The 16,842-nt window shown below is 38.5% G+C and overlaps 1 protein-coding gene across 3 annotated transcripts in view; it reads right to left on the bottom strand.

Annotated features, from left to right (window-relative positions):
* Positions 1-517: 517 nt before the first annotated feature.
* The window catches only part of LOC107724469 (mannosyl-oligosaccharide 1,2-alpha-mannosidase IB-like), a 118,728-nt gene continuing 102,403 nt past the window's right edge, over positions 518-16,842 (bottom strand). For all 3 annotated transcript variants that reach the window (XM_016533427.1, XM_016533428.1, XM_016533429.1), the window contains 8 exons: positions 12,112-12,206; positions 11,281-11,404; positions 11,105-11,198; positions 6,151-6,266; positions 5,841-6,060; positions 5,383-5,555; positions 2,719-2,834; positions 518-2,367 (listed from right to left, as the gene is read on the bottom strand). In XM_016533427.1, coding sequence (XP_016388913.1) covers positions 2,235-2,367; positions 2,719-2,834; positions 5,383-5,555; positions 5,841-6,060; positions 6,151-6,266; positions 11,105-11,198; positions 11,281-11,404; positions 12,112-12,206 — 1,071 coding nt within the window. In that variant the 3' untranslated portion in view covers positions 518-2,234. The remainder of the gene's footprint in view (positions 2,368-2,718; positions 2,835-5,382; positions 5,556-5,840; positions 6,061-6,150; positions 6,267-11,104; positions 11,199-11,280; positions 11,405-12,111; positions 12,207-16,842) is intronic.

Genomic DNA, 16,842 nt, shown 5'->3' with positions numbered 1-16,842 from the left:
GTCTCCGTTCCCTCCTTCAGGGAACGAGGGTTACCATACGTAACCGAGACGTTTTCTCTGTATTTGAGCTGTTTCGAACTTACTGTTTGAATGCATTTGTTTACTCTGGATCCTTGGACTGAAAAGTTTACAGGAGTTTACCGGTTTTTAAGCTATTGTTTTCGTTGTAATGTACTGATTCAAATTAGTAATCAATAATTAACTATTATTTTTACCACTCGCGCATGAAGCAGCATCTCTGTCACTGTCGGCAGTCGGCATCCTCTCTGACTGACGGAGCAAGGGAGGGCGCAGGCGCAATCATCAAACATATTTCAAAGGAAGCCGGCGCCACGGTCCTGACCGCATCACTGTCTTTACTGGGTGTTTTTAGGGAATTATTTTTTTTATTTTTTTTTTTACACGCGATTGTTTTAGCTATTCATGTGGTGGACTGTCATGATTTTGCCTAATGCAGGACACTAATGAATGATGCGCATCAGAGGGGATTTAGAAGTGGGTATACGCAAAGCCTACTGATAAAGAAGTGGGTATACGCCGTATACCTGCGTATACCCTCCACTACACCACTGGAAAGACCCTTAATGGGAGCTGATCGATGGCACCCAGCATCCCATCAATGGTGCTCGAGTCTTTTTGACAGACTGATTCTCACAGTTTCTTCATTATCCAAGATGAGAAAATAATTCGCTTTTCCTTTCCTGGTCGACTACATGAAATCTTCTGTGGATGTACCATTTTACACACTTGAAGATTAAAAAAAACAAACAAACTTGAGTCTGAGAGCATAAGGCTGAGCACATCTTCCATTATGCACATCTTCCAAAGAGACTGAATCAATATTCATTAAAGGTAAATTAAACCAAAAAAATAAATAAATAAAAACAAACAAAATACTTCAATATGGTTGGCTGCAGGTTGTGTTTAATCATCTGATCTCAGAAATCTGTCTGCCACCACCGTGTTTCAGAAAACATGTTCAGGGTGTTTACAGCCCAGGACTGAATAAGTCATGTTAAAACTCACATGAAATATTCAGAGATATGCATTTGACTAATGAAAACACATCCAGAAACTGAAATGACAAAAAAGCATTCAGGAGTATTCCCAACATCATACATCATGGGCTTAGTTGTTATGCAATGCTATTTAAAATCCTTGCACTGTTTTTTGTGTTTTATTTACTCTGGGTTTCTTGTAAAGGGCACACAGTGTATTTATGAACTCTTAACCCCATGTATATAAATCTCTACCTCGTTGGCTACGATTAGTGGTAAATCTTGGCTGTTGAAAGAATCTGGTCTGGTCTAACAGAGCGGCACCATCGACAAATGAAAACAAATGTTGACTGCCGTGAGCATTAGCATCTACAAGCACTGTGACTTCTCTCCACAAGTTACAGTTACTTCAAGTGTTGATTCATTGTGATGCAAAACCAAACGCCAGCCATTCTGGGCATTCACAATGGATGGGGAAAAAAAAGATGGGAATGGAAAGACGCAGAAAGCGAAGGTTTCTGGAATGACGGTGGTGACTGTGTCACAGGCAGCAGCTGTTCGATAGCAGCATGTGTCCCTTTTTACCCGCTAACCTTAATAAAGAGACATCGGAGAGACTGTCTGAAGAGAAATCTAGGAGAAAAGAACATTCCTGGTGCCTCTGGCCTAAATTTAGCCTCAGCTGGAGAAAGATTTCACAGGAGGTCACATCCAACATCTGCCATCTCCAGAAGCCCAGCTCAGAGAGTGAAAGGCTCTGAAGGCGGTCTGGTCCGAAAACCATTTATCCATCATTTTGATTTAGTGCTGAGCTGATGATATGAAATGCCACCAAATTAGAGAGAGAAGTGGGGGGGGGGATAATGAACTTGTTAAAATCCTTTCCCAGTGAGAAACGCACATCCATATCAGAAGGTCTTTTAGTCTGCCAATGCGTATAACAGTGTGTACGGACGTGTCAGACCAGCGGCCACAAGAGAGAGACACACATGATCAATCCGGCAGTCTGTCCTTCAGAGAATATATGAAATAGAGACATAGATAAAGAGAGTTGGGTCTGTTCCGGTCCCCTCCGTTCACTGCAGTCCCATGATTCACAGTCCAGGAGGAGACAGTGGATGGTGGGTACAGTTCTCTCCTCTCCTTTGCACTGGCAGCTGCTGTCTTTCTCACAAGGAGGGAGGCGTTTAGAAAAGGGGTGAGTGAGGGGGAGAGCGCCCCCCCGGTGAGTCCGCTCTACTGCTGGGTCTCGCTGCCAGGCAGGGTGATGTTGCCCAGGTGCAGGACGGGCAGAGGATGGGCCTCTGTGTTGAACACCCAGTTCTCAAGAGGCAGCAGCTCATCGCTGGAGAAAAGTAGATAGAGATACCTACAGAAACACACACATAAGGATCATACAATTAACCTGACGTTTATAGCAAACTGGGTCACGGATCCGATTCAAACACATTTGGCAATGGGAAACTTCAGTGTTTCAATGACACCAGCAGGTGGCAGTAATGACCGGCTGTCTTTCCACTCCTATTTCCTTTGCAAATCCCACTTTGTTTAGCTAATAGTCACTGCTTTTCACAGTGCTAGCTTTATGCTGCATAGTTACCTTGACCATTATTACATTAACAGAAAACAATAACATGTACTAGCTCAATGAACTAAAACAGTTTGTGCTACTATAGCGACACAGCTTCAGCATTGTATTGTTAAATGAAATGATATTTACTTGAGCGTTTCAGCCAGGAAGAAGCTTTGCTGGACATCATCGTAGGTGGGGTTGGAGGAGTAGACGTCTTTAACACCAGAGAATCCTCCGCTTACTCGGCAGTATTTATCTATAGCCTGCAGAAAATGTGGAGAAAGTCGGGGGTCAGTAAGAGCTTTTTTTTTTTTTTGTGAAAGAAATGAATACTTACTCAGCAACGATGCATAAAATATATTAAGCAGCACAACTGTTTTCAGCACTGATAATAATTAGAAATGTTTCTTTAGCAGCAAATCAGCATATTAGAATGATTTCTGAATGATCATGTGACACTGAAGACTGGAGTAATGATGCTGAAAATTCAGCTTTTCCACCATAGAAATAAATTACATTTTAAAACATATTCAAAGAGAAAACTGTTATTTTAAATTGTAATATTATTTCATAATATTGCTGTTTTTACTGTATATTTTTAAAAAACATGCCAACCCCAAACCTTTGAACAGTGGAGTATATATAATATTACATATAATAATATTATATTTGTCCCCATGACAGCTAATACATTGTTTATTTATTCTGAATTTTGATTTACTTTCACAACTGAATTGACTTTTTCTTGCAAATTTGTGAAAAATGGTGAAGGTGAAAGATGATAATCCTGGCACCTTAGATGAACTTTTGATGGTAAAGGTTGTTAAAAGATGCTTGAGTCATGACTATGTCTTTGATTTGAATTATGCACATATCTTACAACAGCGAGGGCCAGACTATTGTTCTTAAATTCGATTAAACCATGTAATATCTTGCAGTTTCTAATAAAGTTTCCATCCAACTGGTGAGTAACTCAGGCTAGCTCAGTTCCAGATGTACCATTTCCCGTGCTTTAGCTCAGAAAGATTGCCTATACAGTATGTGCTATATCAAGTAAAACCCTGTCCTAATCACCAATTTATGACTGCAAATCAAATCAATGCATAACTGTGTACTCGCAGTAATGACAAGCCAAAAATAGAATATATACGAAGCCGCTCTATTTTTCTGGCCCTGTTCTCCAGGAACCAATAATGCTCCATTAGTGCTGTTCCAGCCTCTGCAGGCAGGACTGATGCAAGCCATCCGTGCCAGGAAAACATGGCATGATGTGCTCACCTACCTGGAGCAGATCTGCCTGAAACAGCTGCTACACTGAGGACTCACCTCACACGGTTATAACGCAACAGCAGCTGGCCTGATCCAGCCTCCTATTATACCATTCAACAGAGATTCACTCAAGACTTGCAGCTTCATTTCCTCTATTTTCCATTTAGATTGCCTTTGGATCATCAAACATCTTTAAAACACTGATTTAACCACACTGTTGAGTATAATCTTTATCAAATCTCAAAATGAATTTCCATTTTTCCCATACTACACCTTCTAATGTTATGATGCCTAAATTTACTTGTAGCATTTAAAACAACAGACTTTAGTTTTTTTTTAGGGTTTTATTGTTTTTTATATAAACCATAGATGCCCAAACTTCAAAAATCAATTAAACAAATGTAAACAATTAAAGAAAAGAAAAAAAGTTAAAACTTTCAATCAAATTGATAAAATGACGATATGCCTCATTGGCACATTGGCAATGTTCATGGGTTTGGTCTTAGAATAGATCTGCTACGCTGCTGCTGCCGCCAATACATCCACAACATGCTGCTGTGAGCATGTAACAAGTACTACTGCTGCACATATAACACATATGAAATAACCCCCATATATAGCATACATGAATCACCGTGTAGCAGATCTATACAGGTGGAGCTGGGGAAGGTGGAGAGTTAATGAAGGGTGCTGCAACTGCTACAGCAAGCACTAGCCAAGTATTTGAATGTTGAGCAGCAAGTTCATTGGCTGCTGATATAAAAAGAACCAATCAGCTGCACCATACGATGATGTCATTATGTCAGATTGAGTTAGACCTATTGGACTGCACCATCTAGAGCTTCATGACAGAATTTTGGATTTGTGTTCTCTTATTGAATGACAGTGATATTAAAAATCTGGCTGACACAATAAGGTGATTATTTTTGTCATGTTATGGTTGTTAACCAATAAATGGCAGACTTTAAAAATGTAGTTTATTTTGTAAAAAAATAAATTAAAATAAAACATTGCAATCCAGTTATTATTGAATACAGGCATTCTAATATTAGAAATGCAGAGAATGAAATATGGATGACCATTTATTTTAAAGGTTGACATGAGAAAGTCCCTAAAATAGAGATGAGACGTTTATTACAGGAAAGCGCAGTTTAAAAAAAATAGTCCTCTTAAAGAATTAAATCACTGTTATGATCTAGCGCTATTCCTTTCAATTGCCAGTAAACAAAAATTTCAGAAAGCAGTTTCCAAAATTAATATCCACTATTTAGTTGTAGGCACTCTTTTCCTAGGATATTTAATTAACTTAATATTTATACAATATTCAACATCCAGTAAAAATTTATTTTCCAGCTAAGCATCTTAATTTGAATCACTACAGTGATTTGTTACATATTAAAGTAAAAAAGCCAAATTAATAAACATTTGCATTGCATACACACACACACACACACACACACACACACACGTATATACATATATATATTTTATGTGTGTGTGTGTGTATACCGTATATCTTTATCACTGGAAAGAGATGCTGACCTGCACTGCTTCCCAACCCCACTGCCTGTATTTGGGGTCGTGGGTAAATCTCCACATGTACCAGTACGTCTCGATGACCTCAGGCCTCAGGATATAGTATTTCTCATTCTGTCTCACAGCCACTGCTTCCAGCCCACTGTCGAACTTAAAGGCCTCTGGGCCGAGCTTCAGCACTGCAAACAATAAAAGGTTTATGCGTTTAGTACTATTAGTTGAACCTTCGGCTCTCATGGTGCTATAAACGTGAAACTATCTGTCTGAGAGCCTGTTGTGGCTAAGCTGCAATCCATCAATGTCTTTCAGTCAAGTTGTGTGAAATAGAAATGCCATACTCTAAAAATAACCTGTAGTGTTACCATGGCAACAAACCATGCTACAAATTAGATTTGAAGTCCAAAGATCTCATGCATTTTTTTATACCCTTCATCTCTCTCTTGCCCCCTTACATATTCACTAACCAGTGCGATCGTAGCTTTCGTGGCAGGTGTGTGCAATCTCTGCTCCGAGCTGCAGATAGTGTCCAGCTTTATCATCTGGCGACCCATCAGCCCCCAAGGCAAACATGCCCCCAGCAAAGCAAGTCAGGTGACCCATCTTACGCTCCAAGTGGCCGTTTTTCCACTCCCCGATGAAAGTAAGGCCACCGTTGGACTTACGGATGAGGTGGCGCTCGATAGCCTGTAGGAAGAGAAAGAAAGAGAGAATGAACAGAGAGAAACTGATGCAGCACGAAACACACAAATTGCCATTGTAGCCTGCAGCCCTCACCTCGATGGCATCATCGTACGTCTTGCGTGCCTCTGTGTCCGTTTTATCAGACATCAGCCAGGCCTTCAACAGGTACTCATAGAAACTATCACCCAACCCACCTACTGAGGTGTGATCTGCAGAGCAAGAGAGAGACACAAGGATAAGCTTAATAAATGTATGTTGCTGATGGTAAGGACAGAAAACAACCTCTAATAGTTATTAAACTTAGAGTAAAGTGAGTTTAATACTTCAAAATGACAAAACTAGCCTAATTAGATACCTCTAAATTCCAAACTTTGTGAACATGCATTCAACTGGAGCAAAGAAAAGCCTGCTATGATTCTTTTGATTACTCTGTTCATAGCTCAGTCTTTTAATGTGCCTGAATGCTGCCATAAAAGTGTATTCAGGCTTGACACCGACCCTCATTACAATAAAAATGCACAAGTGAGCATGTTTTCGCTGGCGTTTATTCAGCGTGGACACACACCAGCACACACCTAATCACTTATAAACACAGCCATTGAGTGTGTGTTCCACTTTGACACGGCTAATGACTCTGTAGAGTGAGTGTGTGTAAAGTGTGAGTGTTTGACAGGCTGGGAGTCATTTGTGCCGGTAATGGCTCGTAATGGCAACCTACAACAGAACATGTAAACAATCTGTGTTGACTTGTCGGAGGGAGCTGTAGAAATTAAGAATGAAATATTGAAGATATTGAACATGGACAGAAACAGAGAATATTAAAAAAAAGAGGCACTAGGTTAGAGCCATGGCCTCGTGATTAGCTGATATCAATGAGGTATCAATAAGAGTTTGAGTTTATTAATCTATCTGTTTCTTTGACCGTCGGTCTATCTATCTATCTATCTATCTATCTATTCATCCATGTTATATATCTATATCTTTCTGTCCATAGCATCTGTATGTCTGTCCATCCTTCCAGCCAATCTATCTGTCTATATCCACGTCTGCCTATCTGTCCGTCTGTGTTATATTCTATGTAGGTGTACCTACGACGTTTGTATGTCTGTATGTCCATCCATCCATCCATCAACTTGTCTTTGGATCTATATTATCCGTCTTTAATGTCTAATATCTTGTTTATCTGTATGTCTATATTCGTTCTGTCTATGTCTGTCTGTCTGTCTATCAATCTATCTAGTCTGTGTCGCTCTATCTGTCTGTAATATCCATCTTTCTGTATGTCTATATCGGTCTATCCATCTGTCTATCTATCTGTTTGTCTGTCTGTCTGTCTAATATCCATCTGTCTGTAACCATCCATCCATTGGTTTGTCAGTCTAATATCTTGTCTATCTGTATTTCTGTCTGTCTTTGTCTGTCTATCCATCCATCCATCTATCTGTATGTCTATGTCTGTCTATGTATCTATCTGTATGTTTATATTTATGTCTGTGTTTATCTGTCTGTCCATCTATCCATACATTCTCTCTCTCTCTGAGTGTCAAGATTAACAAGGAAGCTTGTTAACCCATTTGGGAAACAGACAGGACACACAATCTCCAAAGGAGAACAGGAAGTGTGAAGTGTGTGGGAGGCAGAGGAGTGTATACTGTACACTTGCTGTATATAGTATCATAGAGGAGCGAGGGAGGAGCCCATTAGCACTGTCACAGCTCATATCTGCCACGGTTAGTGAGCTGTACTGCATTCAGTCTGCTGAGAGAGAGCTAGGAGGGCAAATGTTCAGGAGATAAACTGCCAAAAGCCATTATGGAAGGTCTTTAGAGGAGATTGGGGGTGGAGTACAGATTCAGAGGTGATGTTTTACACGAGAGAGGTGTGAACACGCAAGTGACACGGCTAAAAATTGCATCTGCAAAAGCTAGTTTAAAAATCAGAGTGAGAACTAAAGAAATCAATGAGGCAGCAACGAGGCAGGAGGCTGAAGCACTTTATGAGAGATCCTTTACAGAGACACTGAGACAAAGTAAAAGATGTATTTTATGCTAATGGATGCGAGGGACTGACCTGGTAGAGGCAAGACGTAGAAGCTGAGATGAATTATTCAACATGAGAGGGAAAAAAAAGAGGTGGGGGAAAAAAAACTGAATAGAAAGAGAGAGACTGAGACGTCCAATTACAGGCCACTTGTAAGTAACTCTTACTAGTCCGTCCTGCTGCAAGAGGCGGGGCATTTTGGAATATAGATGCAAAAATTGTGTACATTTTCTGCAGAAATTATCAGTGCAAAAGCAATGCTGCAGATAATTCCCAAAATGTTGCCATGTGGTTGCCAAGGAATTGCTTACAGTGCCAATTCAAAAGAGCCCAGGTCTCTATGATATTCTTGTCCCCAGATATGGCTCAGATGGCTCCATAAATTGAAACTTTAGTTTTTCTGTCATTCTAGGCAAAGATTGCTTGAAAGCAATATTACACTTTTCCTCAACACGTCATAGACATGTATCATTTATGCCCCAAGGACAAACAGAGCAGGATGAGTTAGGTTAAGATTTAAGTGATTCTTGGCTTTGCACGTAATACCAATAACTAAATATGGATAGAGCTAGAAAAACGTATAAGAAGAAATAGTTCAGAGAGAATGTGTGGATCTTGACAGTGTGAGAATCTTGACAGGTTGAAAACAACAGAGAGGAAAACAAGCTGCTCAGAGACAGCGAAAGGAATGGAGAAAAAAGGTACAGAGAAAGAGGCGAATGTGTGCGAGCAGCACAGAAAGAAAGGTGGTAGAATCATAATAAATATAATAAAATAAGCATCATCAGTGATTAAGATGATGAATAATACATAGATGGTGCAGGCTGGTGTGCAGTGAGACAAAGGAATAAAGAAAAGTTGTGGCAGTGGAAAGATTGATTGAAGCGGAGACGTTTCAGACTCATAAACTCTCAAAAATCCCAGTCAGACTCCCATAAACCGTCTGGGCCTTTATTTCACAACCTCTTCTGGCACGGCTGCCAGTCATCGAACGTCTGGATTTTCACTTCTGCCAATCAAAAACAACTCCCTAACGGCCTCCCGCTGAAAAGTAAATGCACTCAAAGTCTTTGAATAAAAAACAACAGGGTGGATTTGAGTAACAATCAAAGATCCAGGCAGGAAACCTCTACAGAGAGGCTTGGCTGACAGCAAGCGGACAGGCCATGGATAGAGAATGATGGGCTGAGGAGGAGATGTGGATCTAAAATCTAAAGGCCCCTGGAGGTGATGCAGTAGAGACGTGGAGAGAGAACTTTAAAGGGGTAGTTCACACAAAAATAAATGTTCTGTCATCATTTAATCCCCCATCCGACTTGCATGGAACACCATAGGAGATGTTTAGCACAATGTCCAAGCTGCTTGTGATACACAATCCCCATTCACATGAACTCTATCGAAAAACTTATTTTGCGTTCCACACAGGACAGAAAGTCATTTGAAATGAAATGAGGGAGAATAAATGATGAGAGAACATTATTTTTGGGACCTGTCCCTTTAAGGGTCCACAGGGCAGATGCAGTGTGGGAGAGGGAATAATACTCTGCTGTAATGGCCTGTCACTCACGCCGAGTTTTCATTTAGAAAATAGATCTCTAGTGCACCTTAATTACATTTTACCCCTTTGGACACACACATACACCATCAGACTTTACTGGAATTTAGTCTTTGTGTGCATGTGTGTTTGTGTGTGTTTGCTTGCAGTGGGTTGATCAGGTTTAGCCTTTAGATGCAGGGCACTAATTAAACCCTCATCTCTCTCAGTAATTAAGAGTTGGTTAAAACACAGTGGAGTGTTTTCACTACAGATAATTACTAATTATACATAAAGAAAGAAACTTCCTCACATCCCATCTTTATTAAAGCTCGTTGATCAGGGAGATGAGGTTAAGCTGCCATTGTCGTCATTCACATTTATAGAATAATAAATCCTGGTAGAGGGATTATGAAAATCATCCGTGTCTATAAACAGGCTTCACAGAGTGGTATTTTGGATCCTCCATTTGATCTGAATCTCTTATGATTATTGCAGCAATACGAATAACAAAACAGGGCTCAGAAATGAGAAAGGCCTGCTGAGCCGAGTGAGTGAGTTTCAGATTAGCACGTTGTAACTATGTTACATTTGTTATTGATATACAATATCTTTAAAGTTTGTGGTCAGTTTTCCCCTCAAATAAATGCTGTTCTTTCACACTTTCTATTCATCGAAAAATCCTGAAAAAGTGCATCATGGTTTCCACAAAAAACTTAAGCAGCACAACTGTTTATGATAGCAAATGTTTCTTGAGAACCAAAATTATTTTTCTATTTTAAATAGCTGTAATGGATTTACAGAAATTACTGCTAAATTATAAATTCAATATAATTTATTTAATAAATTATAAACTATTTATTAAAATAATGTTTAACACTTAACGCAAAATGTTGCCAGACAGCAAATAAAATATAATAAAAAATGTATAATATAATACATTTCATTTTGGCATAGCAAGTAAAAATTGAACCTGACTAAGACAACAGAAAAATATATATTGGATATACTTTAAGTCTATTATATCAGCAATCTTGACCTTCACTTGCATGCTCATGACTCAAAGGCTTTTCCAAACAATACGCAGCAAAACTGTCTACATTTGTTGTTTCGAGCCAAACCTAAGGCAGCATTTCATGTATCATTCATGGATAAAGTAGTCCCAGAAAAAAAACGTTTATGGAAACAAAATTCATCTAAGATAGTGGACAGAGTCCAGAGAAAAGTCTATTTTATTCAGTGCTATGAAACACTAATTGCAAATTCTTCCATCTACTTATAAAGCATAATTTTACCCAACTGTTGTGTGTGCAATCTTTTTTTTTTATCTACCACAGCATCAAGATCATGTTGTGGGTGTCTATAACCCTCTTTATTTCATACAGTGTGAGAATTCACAAAACGCCTTTTGTGGTGAAGTGGAAAGTGAGAGTTGCTTATGCAGCATAGAGGATGTTAGTGGGAGGCACTCACGCTGGCCCCAGCGTCCTGTGCGTGGGTTCAGGTAGTTGGGGTAAAGCCCGTTGGGTCTGTCCATCTTAGCCAGCAGCTTCCGTATGTGCATCACCTAAACCAGAACACAGAGTTCACAACAGGACACAAACACAAGGGCCAACACAGTTACACAACACTCATACACCCAAGCGTACCTTCTGATAGTAAGCAGGGTTTCCAGTCAGATACGTCAGGTGCACAAACTCCATGTGCAGCGTCCCGAACTCAGCCAGAATACTGCTTCCAGCTGACGCCCAGCCCCAGTTACGCCCCACTCCACTGAAACAGACAGAAGGAAACACCCATGACATTTACGTATTGTATGTTCCTTACTAGCCTAAAGCAAACATCCACCTTCACACGTTTGCAGCGTGTAGACAATGAAGAATTACTGCGAGCTCATTTAAGTCAAACAGCTTCATTCCCGGTCCAAACGGATTCACTGCCGCCCATCATTCCTTCCGTCAAGCCCAATATCCTGTGCTCTACTTGTACTTCTCATTTCCATGCAGAATGTATCCACAGTGTGTGTGTAGACTGCGAAAGGCTGCTCTACATGAATGGGGATTAATAAAACACAGCGTCGTTCTTTCCCTCAGGATTAAAGACACCTAAAATGCGGTGGTCTCGTCTGTTCCCGAGCAATTTCTTCTAAACACCCAATTAATTCACAAAGCCGTGTCAGGCTGGATTTGACCCTCCTCCCTCCTCAAACACAAAAAAACCTTAATGCACATTCACAATGCGCTCTGCAGATTAATTGTGCAATTTTCATTTAATTCTAATGAAATTATGTGGAAAGTCGAGTTAAACAGGAAGAAAGCCACAGGGATTTTCGTAGACGCACATGGTCTAACAGCCTTCCATTATGTGGCAGCCCCCATCAGGACAATGAGGGGAGGACAGACAGCATGGGGAAAAAGAGGCAAAGAGAAAAAAAAATGAAAGGACGAAGGCGTGAAAGGGAAGGTGTGTATGTAACATACCTCTTCAAATTGACCATGGCCCAAGGGATGCCTGTTGGGGTGTTGAAGGCAGGAAGCAGCTTTTCTGCCAGCTGGACAGCCTTCACCTTAAAAACCTAAGAGACAGAGACATACAGAGGAGAGAAATACATTATGAACCACAAGGGAGACAAAGCAAAGCATACAGGTGGACAAAAAGAATCAAGTCAGCTCTAGGGAATTAAAAAAACAAAAAAAACTGTGTGGGTGAATCACACAAAAACGTGTCAGTGGCGTTTTTTATTATTTTGATTCAGTGTGGAAAAAAACAATTATACTTACATAATTACAACATTTACATAATGAAAATGTAGCCTATTCAGGACCATTAAGATTTCTTTTTCTTCAAAAATCTTTTGGCATAGCATGTTCAGACTTAGTGCAATTCCAGTTATTATTCTCTAAAGCAGTGTTTCCCAACCGGGGTGCCGTGGCACCCTGGGGTGCCGTCTGTCGAGAGTAGGGGTGCCGTGTAAAAAAATCATTTTTTAATATTTTTAAATTGCTAAAATGTTCAAAAAAGCATCTATTATATAATATAAATAATATTAAAAATATCTGTATGGCATTATATTCTGCAGTTCTTCCCTGTTGTACCGAATATCTATACTTTTCAAATTATCACATCGAAGTTGGAAATTCAAATATTGTGACAAAATAAATTTTGTAGGGTGCCACAAGTTTGTTTAAATTTCCAAAGGGTGCCGCGACTAAAAAAAGGTTGGGAAACACTGCTCTAAAATGAGTATCATTCCTGTAAAAAAATTCTGCATAATGAAAGTTTAATAATATTCAGTAGACAAATACTACAATGATACTTATATACCATAAATATTAACAAATCAAAATAATTCAATAATATACATGTAATTTACAAATAAAATAATGTACAGTAACAGTAACGCTACTGTTCATAAATTAATGATAAGACTTTTTAAGAAAAAGCTTTAAATTGTAATTGTATAATATGAAAAATGTTTCAAATAAAGGCTTTTATGGTTTCCACAAAAATATTATGAAACAGAAATGCTTTCAGCATTGGTCAGAAATGTTTCCTGAGCACCAAATCAGCACATTATGATGATTTCTGAAGGATCATGTGACACTGAAGACTGGAGTAATTGCTGCTGAAAATTCAGCTTTGCAATCAAAGGAATAAATTACATTTTAAAATATACTGAAATATAAACATTTCGAATTGCAATGCTATTTCACAGTATCACTGTTTTACTGTATTTATAATTACATAAATGGAGAGTAAGAGTGAGAATAAGAGACTAAGAGAATAAGAATAAGAGATTTCTTCAAAAACAGTAAAAAAAATTTAAAAAAAAAAAACCTTACCAACCTAAAACTTTACAGTAATGTATATTTTTTGTATTAATTTATATTTAATGTATATATTCTTTGCAATAGTGATACTTTCTCAACCGGGTGATTCAATGAGAATTTAAATCACCCCAATGACATATTGTAAGGGCAAATTTGAAGATTTTCAATTATATATTTCAAATTGACACAATGCATAAAAATACATAAATAAAAAAGTAAATACATAAATAAATAAAAAACCTAATGTCATAAAGTTATAAAACGTTATAAAAAAAAGTTATAAAAGTTTTTTTTGAGGTGAAATATGACCCAGACTTGGTCTTGCTGATGGGTTTTGTGAGATTCACCCCTGTAGCACGACTAACGCTACAGACTCTACAGACTCCTGACTGAAGGGATAAAATCTGTCCACAAACTCAGCAGAGGGGAACTCACACACACACACACGCAGAGAGAAAGAGACAGAGAACACACATTTGAGACAGAATAAATACCCAAAGAACGACACACCTGAATTTGTTTACTCACTACTGTCAGAAGAGAGATGATGCACTGGGGCCTCGTCATAAAGTTCAAATATTGAACTGCGACAACCTTTGCCAACAGCTGCAGATTAACAACAACTACTGCTGCAGATAGACACATTCAAAGCAAAGACGAGCCTACCCTTAACAATATGATAGAACAAGTAAGTGATGACAGAATTGTTTTGTTTTTTTCAAACCACCCAGATTGCTTTAGGTGGTTTATCCCTGCAATAATAATATAAGCTACTTTTGATAAAAGCATCTCTTGAATAATCAAGTCCAATCAGACACTTTATGAACAAATCAGCATAGACACAGAAAGAATGACTTCACCTTTCCAACAGTGTAGTATTAGTCGTTGTTGATGTCAAATGTGCAGCAATCAATATTTTATTTTTCCCTCAACAGTAACTGTTGTCATCATAATTTCGGCGAGACTGTCTGACTACAACTTTGCCATCCCACCAAGTGATTTCGAGCAAAAATGGCTTGAAAATATCTTGTGCTGATGACTCACAGCCAGACTCCTATAAGCAGGGTAAGATCTGCTGCTCATGTCAGAGCGGGAGCTGTGCGGTTGATCGTGTTTTTAGGACCGAAGATAGAATGAAGCCATAGCAGAAAAAAGGCCTCTGGTTCTTAGACAAACAGCACAGCTGCCCGAGCCACTGCTGAGGCTTTTATTTCTAGCCCGTCTTATGGATGTTTACACAGAGTCTATTAAAATGCACAGCAATTCACTAGAATAGATGTGTGAGGAGCTTTTGAGATATTTCTGACACACACACACGCACAGAAATACCACAATGCTGTGTTTACAAAAGGTCCAGTAAAAAGAAAACACATTAAGTAAAATCATTTTTGGCAAAAAAAATACAAGGCTGGGGACAAAGAACAAAGCAGATATTATTTGCACCCAAAAAGAGCACCAAGAAGCACCAAGGCTACAATTTATTTTAGCAGTAATGTATTTATTAAAATGCATTATAAACCGTAATATTATGATATGTTATTACAATTTAAAATATTTTCCTTATTTGCATGTATTTTCAATGTAATTTATTCCTGTGATGGCAAAGCTGAATTTTCAGCAGTATCATCACATGAATCATTGTTATTATTCAGAAACATTTATCATTATCAATACTGAAAACAGTTGTGCTGCTTAATATTTTTGAGGAAATCATGCTACATTTTCTCAGTACCCTTTTATGAATAGGAAGTTCAAAAGAACAGCATTTATTTGAATTAGAAATCTTTTGTAATATTATACATGTCTTAACTGTTTAATCAATTTATTGTTTTCTTGCTAAACAAAAGTATTAATTTCTTTTAAATAAAAAACAATGCGCATACATAGGCCTACGTATGCGTATATGTCTAGAAAGAGAAAGAAAAGTAGTTTTTAAAAAAAAAAGTTTTTTTTTAAAGTTAGATTTAATTTGGGTTGTCTATGCAAAAATACCATTGCATTCTCGTCACATTTTTTTTTTTAAATAGTTATCGCGTTCTAGCAGACTATTGTTATACAAATAGCCATGCTGTGCATCCAGTTCTATTTAAACAAGGAGCAAATGGTCACTCAAAATTGTAGGAGAACAGAACAAGAAAAGGCGAAAGAGTACAGAAATGGTACGAAAAATGAAAGACGACAGAGAAGGAAGCCTAATTTAGGCTGAACGAGTGCTTCCCTCAGGATTACTAGTTGGAGCAGTGTGTTTGTGAGTGAGTGCGTGTGTAATTCCCAGAATGCAGATTTCGACGCTGAAGCCTAATCTGGTTGATGCGGATCATAAGCGCCAGAGATGATCCTGTTATTACACATATAAGGATATGACCATGGACATTCCCCACGATACAGCTTCTGCTCTCTGTTCATGAACACACACACACACACACACACACACTACAGCACCGTCAGCCTGAGATGTTCCTTAAACGTCTAATGGAAGCATAAAAAGAGATTATGGAGAACACACTGGAGATGGAGGAATGAGTGTTTGCACAGAGGGTTCCACAGGGGTTCAGGGTTAAAGCTGGATTTCTGCCCTCTCTCTTGCTCTGGGTCTCAGTATGTTTGTGCATCTGCAGCCTTTTATGACAAACCTTCTGCCTGGTGTTTTTATTCTATTCGTCGTCATGGCAGCACAATCGGGAGCTGCCAATCAAGGCCGACACAAACAATCAGATCACAGCATCAGAGACGTCGGCTAATGAAGAAATTAGGCTGTCGTCTGTGAGAATGTTTATGCGCATTTAGTACAATGCTTCTCATCTCCTCCAAGCAAATAGGGACAGTCAGTGCATTTTTACATTTACATTTCAAACACATTTTCGGCCTTTATTTAAAATGATTCCTCCAGGTTTATAAATAAACTGCACAGCTTCAGAAGAGACAATGTAAGAGACGCACAGCTTAGAGTCGACATGGAAAAACACTCAAAATGCACAAGTTGTAAAAAAAAAAAAAATAATTATTCAATAAGCTTCTCTTTTCTAATTGAACTGTATATGACGCAGCTTTCAGGAGATTCCTCAGACACATTAATCATGAATTCTGTTTTTTTCTCCCATTATTTAAGCATTATTATTATTTGTGACCCTGGACCGCAAAACCAGTCTTAAGTCGCTGGGGTATATTTTTAGCAATAGCCAAAAAAAACATTGTATGGGTCAAAATTATCGATTTTTCTTTTATGCCAAAAATCATTAGGATATTAAGTAAAGATAATGTTCCATGAAGATATTTTGTAAAGTTCTTACCGTAAATATATCAAAACTTAATTTTTGATTAGCAATATGCATTGCTAAGAACTTCATTTGGACAACTTTAAAGGCGATTTTCTCAATATTT

Source organism: Sinocyclocheilus rhinocerous, unplaced genomic scaffold (assembly GCF_001515625.1).
Source record: "Sinocyclocheilus rhinocerous isolate Xijiao unplaced genomic scaffold, SAMN03320098_v1.1 scaffold64, whole genome shotgun sequence".
NCBI classification, from domain to species: Eukaryota; Metazoa; Chordata; class Actinopteri; order Cypriniformes; family Cyprinidae; genus Sinocyclocheilus; species Sinocyclocheilus rhinocerous.
This window is presented reverse-complemented; position numbering and strand designations above follow the sequence as displayed.